The 12,140-nt window shown below is 48.1% G+C and overlaps 1 protein-coding gene across 3 annotated transcripts in view; it reads right to left on the reverse strand.

The window, feature by feature from the left end:
• Window positions 1-367: 367 nt before the first annotated feature.
• The window catches only part of MCC (MCC regulator of WNT signaling pathway), a 227,172-nt gene continuing 215,399 nt past the window's right edge, over window positions 368-12,140 (reverse strand). For all 3 annotated transcript variants that reach the window (XM_084882827.1, XM_084882829.1, XM_084882828.1), the window contains exons 16-17: window positions 4,849-4,971; window positions 368-3,484 (exon numbers count right to left, since the gene is read on the reverse strand). In XM_084882827.1, the coding sequence (XP_084738953.1) occupies window positions 3,304-3,484; window positions 4,849-4,971 (304 nt within the window). In that variant the 3' untranslated portion in view covers window positions 368-3,303. The remainder of the gene's footprint in view (window positions 3,485-4,848; window positions 4,972-12,140) is intronic.

A 12,140-nucleotide genomic window follows, 5' to 3' on the forward strand; every position in this document is an offset into this window, starting at 1 on the left:
GTGTCACCTACTATAGAAAATACAAAAATTGTTATTTATGTCTGCCCACCCCAAATAAAAACTTGCCAATATAATGACTATGCCCTCAATGCAAAACTTAATCATCAGAGACCTTGCTCCCCTTTTGGCCTCTAGAAACTAACTATATTTGCTGCATCAAGAAATAGATGCAGCTGTAAACTTAGTGAACATGATGAAATTTTCACTTTAAATAGTTCATGGATGAGCCATACTCCTAGTTATGCATTTTGCACGTCACTCTGGGGTTCCTGCAAAGTACTGCTCAGAGGAGAACTCAGAAGGGCATGCACCTCAAAGGAGAATTGAGCAATTATGTTTAACTGGTACTTAATTTTTTTTATTGACATATTGACATATTTCCAGTTTCAAGCACTGGATATTAACTTCAGAAAGCTGACATGCCAGCAGATGAGAGTGAGTATGAAACAGTTAATTAGCTGCATTGGCAATGCTGAGACACTTTGTAATTCCTCTGGAGCTCGAGGGCATGATGAGTAAATATCTGTCATCAGACAGCTGACAGTCATAAATAACTTTTGGTGAAAGTTTCAAAAAGCAATCTTACCACGGTGTGTGGCATGCCAGTTTTGGTAGCTGGAGCACTTGGAGCTTGGCAGACATGAGATATCGTTAGTAGGCCCACTTAGACGTTGATGGTACTACAGTAGAATTCTCTTACTGATTTTTGCCTCCATTCAGCAGCGGGCAGGAACTGCACTCAAGAAAACTGAAATGGGTCTTTTCTTCCCATGCCCACTGCTCTAAGGGACAAAGACTGAACCCTGAACAGAGAAGTTAACTGCCTAAAAGGGGTAAGAAACCACTGGGAGAAAACAGTTAAAAATACGAAGATTTTTGTTTGTTTTTTTTAATATCTCATACAAGTTAGAATTAAGAACATTGTTTTACCTCTGATGGAGATGTTAATATAAACCAGCTTCTATTTAGGAAGAATTCAGCTTATAAAAAAGGAAAATTACCCAGGCACCTGCAATCACTTAATGATCAATTCAGTTTTAGTAGGCCCCACAATTAGCATAACCAAGTGCCTGTTGGTTCATCTTCAATGAGGAGTATTTGAAAAATACCAGGAAAGGAAATCAACTATTTAATGATACTTTTATAAATGTGTAGAATAAAAAAGCTAACAGTTTCACTGGGGAACAGTTTCACCCACTCAACACATATTTAAAAAGTATTATATTGAAGTATAAACTCAGAATGAGGCCAGGTAGTTTCAGTAATACAGGGGCTCTTAATGGAAGAGCTAAGACCTTCTGGTCTGGAGGGGTTACATGAACTAACCCTACAAGGGTGGGTTCTCTGTTTTAACTTGGAATGAGAATGGTAGGCCAGCTGATAGGACTTTATTCCTGTGTCAGAAAGCCATGAATGCATGCCCCATTTGCTTAGAGGAGGACATTCCCCTAGGCCAGTGGTCGGCAAATTCATTAGTTAGTCAACAGAGCCAAATATCAACAGTACAATTGAAATTTCTTTTGAGAGCCAAGTTTTTTAAACTTAAACCTCTCTTCTAACGCCACTTCTTCAAAATAGACTCACCCAGGCCGTGGTATTTTGTGGAAGAGCCGCATGTGTCTCATGAGCCATGGTTTGCTGACCACTGCCCTAAGCAAGCTGGAAAAATGGAGAAAACTGATTTTTGGAAATACTTTTCAGCCAAAACATTTTCCTTGTGACATGAAAATTTACCCAAAGAGTAAAAATTGATTTTAAAAAATCACACGAACCAGCAGGCACTTTCTAAGTGACCTAAGCACCCACAAGCTGGTTCTTCCAGACCGATTCCAGTTGACTTTTTTTTTTTTTTTTGAAGATTGGGCAGCCTCACTGCTTACCTGAGAAAGTTGGTTGCTTTTGGGATAAAACTCTGCCCTCCAAGGTTGTGGCTACAGTGTCCTTGTCCATTGTGCCGAAGGCTGAGGACTTGGATTCATGCTCTCTGAAAACATTTAGCTTGGGGACGTAATTACCTGTCATAAGCAAAACTGTGGCATTGGGGTGGACATTAGGTACTATAGAATAAATGGCAAGTGGTCCTTGAAAATAAAATGTCTCTGTAGGGCAACTATAGAAAGTGAAAGGGTGAAGGTTACAATAGGAAAGGAATTATGAATTTAAGATGGAAACCCTTCCTGAAAGAATTCAGGTACTTTGGTCCTGCCCTGCCACCATCTTGTTGAGATTTTACCTGTTTAAGCACCATATGCTAACCATCACCACGTCTCCGCGGAGAAAAGGAGGCCTCAAGGACCATTCCCTCACCCCTGCCCTTCATAGCCTTGGGAGCAGAGTCGAACTGGCAGGTCAGTAGAAATCTCTTAAATGGGTGGGATCAGCCTGCGAAACTATCTGCTCAGGGTCCTGGCTCTTTACAGAAATTAGAGGCAGGTCCAGAGCTACATATAATTTGTGGATGAACTTTGATTCATGCAAATAGCAATTATGTAATGCTCTGGGGTAGGTGGAAAGTACTAAAAATGTTCCTCTGCTCTGAAAAAAATTAGATACAATTTTAGTTGCAATACACGTATCAACAGGATTCTGTCAGCGCCAAGCCTTGGCTATTGATAAGGCTCCACTTGGTAGGGGCAATACCAAAGTCGGAAGAGAGCCGAAGGCAATTTCATTCTTCCATACAGAATTGTTCAGGCACAGGCCTGTGCCTGCTTTACCTATAACTTCATATCTGGGACTGAAACAGCTATCTGCCTTTTTCCTGTAATCTGCCTCCCAGAGCATCTCTGAGTGGCAACCTAACCTGTATCTTAGACACGTGGGACTTGAAAACCAAAGCCTTCAGTAAGCAAATCTAGATATGAAGGCCCCCCCCATTCCCCTGGAGGAGAACGAAAGGAGAAATCGGGATACCAGAGATGAGGTCACTGCCAAACCGAAGGAAAGGGTGGAAAATCCAATAAGACAAATGCCTGGGACACCACTGACGCAGGAAAGGTGGGAGCATGACAAAGCCAGTGCTGGAAGCAACAGCAAGGCCTGCTGAGCGTGGCACAGCGGGTATTTACATGCGGTCCATGGGCCGGGAGTAGAGGAGCAGGATCCTCGGGATGTGGTCTGTACAGTGTCACCAGGGACACTCACCTCCAGGGCTGAGTTCACGGTGCTCCGTTGTCCTAGTGCTGACCTACCTGCCAATCTCCTTAATTTTCCCAACAGGTACTCTGTCACCTGGAGCCTTTCTCTCTCCGGTGACCTGCTATAATTTAGCTTCCAGGACTTTGGTGCCCGAGTGCCAAGTAGTTAAAGAGAAGTTTCATTGGTGTGAGGCCTGGAGTTCTCCTCCTCTAGCAGAGCTATTCTTTGCTTGAGCATCCTTACTTGGGTCTCATGTCTCTCCACCATGGCCATCATCTGAGACTCCAGCTTCTTGAGTTTGTTTTGATGCTTCTTCTTTGCTTTCTCATAGGCAGCCACCAGGTTGCTATGTGGGAGCAGAAGGGAATGAGATTGAAGATTCACCTGAGATAGCACTGAGATAGACACACACACTCTTGTCCACTGGGTAGCCAGGTCCAGTCAGCACTGCTCCGAAGAACAGATCACTCAGCCTCTCAGTAAGAATCTGAAGTCAAGTGGTTAGTATTTCAACGCTCATGGCCATGCATCTCTTGGTTTAACCATGACACATTCAGCTCAGCTGCTAGAGGCTTGTCACTAATGCATTAGCAGAGATTTAAACCAACAATCCAAACTAGCCACATCCAAAATAAGCAGAAAGAACACGGTCAAGTGTTCACTACAGGAAAGAGTGCCTCACTGTAGTGTAGACCTCTTAGCTCACCTGGGACGAGGGCAGAGTGGCTGGACAACTTCCTGTTATTCTGTGGACTGGTGGGATTCAGAGCACTCAGGCCAGAAAGCTAACGCCAGCCAGACAAGAGTAAAATACAGGCCCCTGTGAACTGTCCCCGCTGGGAGCCCATGAAGAGAGGACAGGTTGAGCCCGGGGCTAGGTAAGTCCTGGTGCCCTCTGCCTCCAAAGCAGCACCCCATGTACATTCAGATTCGCCTGAGCCTTTTTTGGGGAGGGAGGTGTGTGAGGTCCTGTATTTTCTCCCTACAGTGGAGGCTGATTTCCTTGATCTATTTCAAAACAAACTGTTGCCAGGAGAAGCAGTTGTGAGGTTCTAGCTGTCTTCTATTAAAACCAGCTACTAGCAATGTATAAATTGTAAAAACAGTACTATTCTATTTTTTTGTAAAATAAGTTACAGTTTAAATAAAGGTCGTGTGTGTTACAGGTAAATAATGTATATTTTTAAGTAAATGAATAAAAACTTGAAAAAAATTGTGTTTTTGTTTCTAAAATGAAAAACGTCATTAGATAAATACAAGGACAAAGCTCTTTGAAGTCCTCGGTTTTTTATGAGTATAAAGGGGTCCTGAGCCCAAAAAGTTTGAGACTGCTGTCTCAGAGCAACGCTTCCTAAAATGTTCCCACCAGACAGTAAATGTTACTCAAATAAAAGGTCTGGCGCCAATTTTGTTTGGAAAACATTGGCATAAACACAAATAGGTTTTTAAAAAATTGCATGCCTTCCCAGAACTTGACTGTATGGAGTAAGAAGGGAAAGACCACACACTCTGTGCGGCATGTCCCAGACTCTTGGCTCAAGGCCGTGCCTTTACCCAGCACTTCTCAGGTTTCTGTGGGCGGTGGGACGTTGTGCCATAGGGAAGACCAGGCTCTAAGAGGGCAGGCAAGGACTTTCCATTCTCAAGTGTGGCTCCCAGTAATTATGGAACCATCCTCCCTGGTGTGAGTTCACAAGCAAGGGGGCTTACCTGTTGGCTCTCTTCAGGTCATTCACAAACTCCGCTGATTGCTGGTGGCGGATTTCACTGCTCTTGGTGAGTCTTTCCAAGGCACTCACCAACTCCTGAACTCTGGACTTCAACTTCTTTTCTCTGTCATGGAGAGAGCATGGCAAGAGTAACTTGAGATGATGATGGAGTGGCTACTACCCTGGCAGTGTTTAGCCTGCCAAGTCAAGAGGTGGTACGAAAAGGAAGATAGTACTAGAGGGTGCAAGAGTTCCCTTTCCCCTCACTGCAGCCTCCAACCTCCCTCTGCACTCCTGAAGGCCGGTGTGAGCCTGCTTCCTTTAATGATAAGTCCCTTCCAGATGGAGAAACTGAGCTAATCTAGAAATTCCCTGTCCCAGTCTCTACACCCTTCTTTTTCCAAGTGTCCTAAGCATAACCTGAACCTTTCGGATTCAAGAACAGAAACCTCTGCTCTGGGCAGCCTGCCATGGACAAATCCTGACTCATTGAAATCAACATGATCCTACCTTGTAAAACAAAGGTGGATTAGAATTAGTGTTACTCTCATTTCAAAGGTCCTTGTTTCCCTTGAAAGTGTTTAGATTATGTTTGCACTTTCATTGGACTCCCCATCTAAGTTAACTGCCTCTGTTAGCGTCATTGCATGGTGTCACACTTCACACCTGCTATGACTTGGTTTATCTATTTGAACTCCACAGGCTCCCCACTGACATGCAGGCCCTGGGATTTCAAGGATCTCACTTGGTTTGGTTCCCCATGTGTCCCCAGTACTGAGCACCACACGGGGGTGGGAGGGTGAGCAGTTTCTCAGCGACAATGGTTAAAACCCCCTCAGAACAAAGGTATTGGTTCCCTGGAACAAACCAAGAAACCAGAATTTATGGAAGAAAGTCCTACAAAGATCACTGAGTGTGAGGAATGTGAATTAGCACGATCATTTTGGAATGCAACTTGGCAGTATCTAGCAAAATGGAAAATGAACACATTCCTTGGCTAAGCAACTTGATTTCTAGGATTTTTTTTCTTAAAAAGAGGTAGTGTAGGCGCTGAAAGAAAAGATCACAGCTGTATTCACTTAAGCATCCTATATAATAAAGCCTAATATGCTAAGTGTCTAGTTGGCCATTCAGCCAATCAAAGCATAATATGCTAATGATATGTTAAGGCTGCTCAACCACTTGCTATGACGTGCACTGACCACTAGGGGGTAGATGCTCTGACTGGTAGGTTAACTTGCTGCTGGGGTCCAGCCGATGGGGACTGAGCAAGACAGGTTAGACATACCTTGAGCCCTCCCACTGTCCCTCCTTGGCTGGCCAACCTCTCCTGTCTCCCTGGACCTGATGGTACACTGTTGGGGTCCCTCAGCCTGGCCTGTGCCCTTATAATCTGGGACCCCTTGAGGGATGTTGGAGAGCGGTTTTGGCCCAATCCCACAGGCCAGGCCAAGAGACCTCACTGGTGCACTAATTCATTCACTGGGCCTCTAGTTTGCTATAACAGTTTAGAGGGGTGGGTAGCCAGGTTAGGGTATGTCTACCATTCTGCAACCTAAAAAAGTGCAGATCGAAATGCATTAGCATGGTGTCTGATAAATTGTCAAGTAAAAAGGAAGAGTTCTATTGGATGCCATTTTTGCAGAAACACTAAAAATCTGATATACTAATAGATCAGAAGGCTAAACACCACTCAGCAAAGGTTAATGCACATAAAAGGGATGACAGAAGGCTTTCATAGTCTACTCGTGCATTGCTTAGAATTTTTACAACTTGTGCTTTTGTCAAGTATGTGAGCTCTCTGCTTCCTGTAGGAGGGGCAGGGAGGTGACCTGGGGGGAGGACTCAGGAATCTTCTGTTCCTGCCTCCAGCCAGTCAAGCTTCCCAAACAGTTAACAGAGGAATTGCAACACCAAACCCCCGGCCTGCTTTGTGAGGGAGGTTGAAGGGGAAAGATCTTTCAAAGCAAAGCCTAGCCACCAGCCCCTCCTTGTTCCCCAGGGAGGCCTCCCTACCACCAAGGATCCCCGCAGAGTCTTGCAGCAAAGTGGGTCCCACCTGCTGGGGAAGGTGGGTTTCTCGGGCCCTAGCAGCCACCAGGGAAATTGGTTGCAATTCCTACAGGAATCTGAGAGTGGCACTATTTCCTACCAGAAGGGTGACCGGTGTGTAGGAAGGATGTCTGTCTCCTTCCTTCCCTCCTTTACTGTTCTCCTTAGCCTTCTCGCAAGGCTGAGGAAGGGTAGAAGAACACAAATGACCTCCCCCCTCCCATTTCCCTCTGTCTAAATAATTAAAATAATTTTTTAAAAATAGAAAAGTGTTATTTCTCCTGCATTTTGTTACTGTTTTCCTTTCCATTCTAATAATGCAATAGTGCAAATGAAAAAAAAAATTATGACAATTAAAAATGTCCCCATGAACTCAATAAATTCACAACAAAAAACTCTGCTAAGAGCAATACCCTCCCCCCATTCATATCCCTGCCCCACCCCGCATACAGGGAGAATACGGGACCCCCAACAAAACAAAGGGCTTCCTTCCCTGGTGCCCAGGTCGCTGAGACACCAGAACCCAGCGAGGCCCTCACAGACCCTGCCCAACAGGGTGGGGGAGGGGAGCCATTGCCAGGAGCTGAGAACTGCCTAGAAGAGCTCCCTAGGCCTCAGGGATGGGAGGGAACTGCTCTTATGAACTACAGGACAGTAGGATGCCAGTTATTTAAAGATACAAAGGCAGGCTCACCCTCATGTTTGAACCTCAAATGCGGGCTACTCTGTTTTCCTCTGAGTGAGGCAGGAGCCTGCAGTAAAAGTCCTGTCCCCGTTGCTGCTCATTTGGACGGAAACAAACACTAAACTACTGAGACAGAACAGCTCCAGACCCACAGACATGTGGTGAGTCCAAAATGGGATGTGCAGAAAATACAAAATCCACTCTGGGATTTGAAGATTTAATATGGAAAAAAAAAAAAAAAAGACTAAAATATTGCAATAGTTTAAAAAATACTGATTACATGTTGAAGTGGTAGTATTTTGGATATACTGGGCTGTTATTAAAGCTGACTTCACCATTTTCTTAGCGTGGCTATTGGAAAACTCACAATGACACCCGTCCAGAGTGGCTGGGAGTGACTTACTAAGCTCCAGAGCACCGTTGACAGTTACAGTCCTGGGCGGGTCCCTGGATTCCGATGCAGTAGGTTTGGGCTGAGATCTAGGAATTGCAGCTTAATCAGTGCCCTTGATGATTCTTATTATCAGGCACAGCTGGGAAACTGGATGGGCCTGTGGATGGGCTGCATGTGGTCCTGGAACTCAGTCTAGAGGCATGACCACACGCACGGGCACACTTTCCACAGCGTGAAGTCCGGCCTTCCTCGGATTCTCTGAGACAACCCAAGGAGGAGCCAGAAGCCTGCTGGTCCCAAGTCGCTTTGGAGCCTCAACCATTCACGTCCAGTTCTGTCCGGTTTCTAGCTGAAATCTGCTTGGCCTTCAGCTAAGGAAGAATTTGTTGAGTTTGTCCAGATAAGGTAACAACCCCCAAAAGAGCACTTCCAAGGCTCCACAAAGCTGAGAAAGTAAAAATTAAACCCTGCAGGCACATTTGCTCCCTCGATAGTAACGCATTCATAAACCGTTTTCTCGAATGCCCAGGACTGTGTCATCCCGTCCTCACCTCCCTGCGTCCTTACTCCCAGGAGTGCAGGCACGCACGACACACGCTGTATCACCATGTACAGACAGTCCCGGACCACACTGTTACCAGGCGCACCCACGTGGATTTCAGTTACAGGTGTTCCCGCGCCACCAAAAATGAAGGTTATTTCTGGTCACAAAAGGTCCTATGAATCTTACTCTAACCTAGGGGTGTCGAACTCAATCAGAGAAGGGGCCAAAATCTAAAATCCAGCCTAAATCGCGGGCCGAATGGTTTACTGAACAGTCATAAACTGACAATGTCATAAACTGACAGCGGAGTGCAGTGATGACAGCGCGGTGTGGGCCACATTGCAAGGCCTGGTGGGCTGGATTTGGCCCGCGGGCCTTGTGTTTGACACATGTGCTCTAACCACACAGCCAGGGAGTGCTTTTCTCTCTTTTTAGTTGAAACATGGTTTTAGGCAGTGGCACATACACAGAGCGTGCGAGGCAGACTCCTGGTGGCAGTTTGCAGGTGAGGAGAAAAACCAGGTGACCTGCCAGGGAAGTGAGCTGGGCAGGAGACCCAGCCACGCAGGCTCTGCCATTGTGCCAGGGGAGCCGGGAGCGGAGCTCTGAGCAATCAGGGAAGGGGTGGCACTCTCCCTGAAATAAAAGGCCAGCCGCTCTCCTTTAATCACAAAGTCCAAACGAGCAGCAGGGGGAGTGGCCAGGGCCAGAGCCTGGGCTTGATGAGGTAGTGAGTGGCTCTGCAGCCACCAGGAACCCCTCCGAGTCGCTGTAATCAGAGCAGACCGCAGGGAGTCACAGCCATGCCGCCACAGGCCTGCAGTTCCTCAGCAATTGCTCATTACGTGGCATTAGTCACTGAGCGGATTGTCTGCGTGGGCAGTTCCTCTCTTCCTCACCTTCCTGGTGCCCGTGAACCCCGCGGGGCTCCGTCTCCACCGAAACTGCTCACAAGTGACCGATGATCTTGGCGCTGCCACACCCCAAGTCTCCACTGTCCTGAGCTCTCAGCACAGCTTTCCTCCGGAGTGCCTGGGTTTTGCCTGTGTCGCTGCAGTTCCCCAGGCTCCTGCACTGACTCCTTGCTCTCGGCTCCAACCCTCAGTACTCAGCGTATTGAAGACTTGGGCTTGGACCCTATTTTGTAGCATCCTGTTTCTCCTCCCCGTTCCCATTTATTTTTCTAAAAACATCCCAGACACCTCTACATCTTTATCTCTGGACTTGCCTTTTCGACATCTCTACTTCACAGGCATCTTCAATGTAACATGTCTAAGGCGGGACTTCGGAGATGCTCGCCGAAACCATCCTTCCTCCCTTGCTAGCAAACGGCAACACCCTTCGCCCACCTGCTGACACCTGTCTTGAGTCAGCCGTCGCTCCTCCCTTTGCCCGGACCTCCTCATCCACTCAATGGCAAACCCCACCTACCAAAACTCCATTCACGCCACAGCCGCCCCGGGGCCATCACTTCTCACCGAGTGACCACAGAGCCTACCACTAGTTGCTTGCTGCCCCTTTGCACTCTGGTCTGGCTTTCCCAGAGCACCCAGAACTTTTTAATATGACAGCTGCCCTTCCGTGCCTTCTGCCTGCAGTTGGGATGAAGTCTATGGTCTTTGATCTATAAGGTCCTATATGACCCTACCTCCTGCCTTACCCAGGTTTTGGCATCCTCTCCCCCTTGCATGCCGGAATGCCGTCAATTCCTAACACACTGAGCTGTTTCTCTCTGCTGGGAATGTATTTCCTCCGTTCAGCTGCTCTTCTTCCTCATGTCATCTCCGAGAGGCCCACCCACCTAAGCAAATGTCTCAGAGTCATAACGTCAGAGCCCCTTGTCATTGCTTCCAAACTATTCATTGTGATCTATTATTTAATATTTTGGAAACAAACTCAAGAGGAAGATACAAATAAGTGGAATCGTATAACATGCTCACACACGGCGTGATGATGTCTTGAATCTGGATGCCCGGAGCCCACAGATTCCTTTTTTACGAAAGAAATGTTTCCCTCAACTGACTCCAACCACTAGCTCAGTGGTTTAATTCCTTCAAAGAGGGTGTTAGTTTCCACTTGATTTTAAAAATAAAAACATCCTCAAGCCTTCGTTATCCCTCAGGTGTCTGTGTTATATAAACTCATGAAATGATTATTCCACTTTTTGAGCTCCATTTACCACATAATCATGTTACTGCTCGTTTCCCTGTAGCCCTGTGGGTTCTGTCTTGGCTCCATCTAACTGGGTCCTGATTAGAAGAAATCCATGCTAACCAGCTTAAGGCTGGTTACTGGAAACCCGTTGTGCTGACCGATGTCTGTATGGCGTCAGCAGAACCTGCACCCTCCTGTGCCCGCAAATGCCTCTGAGGTCTGGGAAATGTAAGAAATGAAGGGGCTTAGCGTACGGACACCATATCTGCACGGCCCCCCGTGGGAAGCAGGCAGTGGGTCTGCCCCCCATGCTGCTGGCACAGGGAGCCGCCGATGGGCTGAGAGAGTTCTCCCGGGAAGCTTCTCTCTCCACCTCAAGCCAAGCAGTTCCAATGGAACCGCATGGCCAGAGGCACTGGCAGCATAAAACCAGGGCTGGTGCACGTTGCAAGGAAAGACGGAAGGCACGGTGAGTGGGGGGTAATGAAGTTCCCACGAGGCAGCCCTCCTGCCGCCCACTGTAGGCCTGGAGGCCACGCTGTGAACAACAGCCCGCTGGGCCGGGACAGCAGGCTGTGCCCTGTAGCCGTCCCTCCCTGTTGCCCCAAACCCCAGAAAGGATGGGAAATGTGTTTTTAAAAAATCCCCAAACATGTTAGAAAGGCGTGTTCTCTGTATACCAGAGAGGACAAGCAGCCATAGGAAAAAAGGCAAGGAAGATACATTCTCCTTGGAAAAGGAAACCGCACGCAGATGGCGAACAGAGAGCGGCGCTGGCAGCAGGACGGCGGGGGGCAAGGACTGGGGTCAGAGGTGCCGCCCAAGGAGCTGCTCGGGCCCCCGAGGACGTGAGCTTGTGAACCAACCCCAAGCGAGTCCCCGAACTCAGCTCCCAGGAGAAGGTGCTGTGCGGAGACGGTCAGCACAGCAGGTGGAGCAGCCTTTAGCACCAGCACAGCCATCTCCTGGGCGAGGACCGCACGGCGCTGGGGAGGTGACAGACGTCGTCACCAGAACGCCCAGCGCTGACCTAACGGGCCTCTGACGGGAAGCAGCGGCCAGGCGGAGGCAGCATTTCTGCCGAAGCTGCACACGGGCCAACATGCCTGTGTCCACCGTCACCACTGTCACCGTCCTGAAGGTTCCCGCCACGGCAACAACACAACAGAGAAGCAGGGACGGGACGCTCTCCCTTCGCAGGCGAAGCCTGCACGCTCGTCTGCCACTCCCCCTCTGCGAGGCCGGGGCCCACGTGGCTCTCCGTCTCACCGGCAGGGACGGACAGAGGGAGGCCCCTCACCACCGGGACGGCAGGCTTCGTCCCCGAAATAAAGCTCAGCTTGTGAGCCAAACCCCACAGTGACAGAGCGGGAGCTCTGCCTTCCTGAGCCCGGATGCTGGCCTGAGCAGCAAGAGAGAGAGGATAGGGCTCCGCTCCCAGAACCAGCTGCTTGTAGGGGTCCC

Source organism: Pipistrellus hanaki (genome assembly GCF_964339955.1).
Source record: "Pipistrellus hanaki genome assembly, chromosome: 4".
NCBI classification, from domain to species: Eukaryota; Metazoa; Chordata; class Mammalia; order Chiroptera; family Vespertilionidae; genus Pipistrellus; species Pipistrellus hanaki.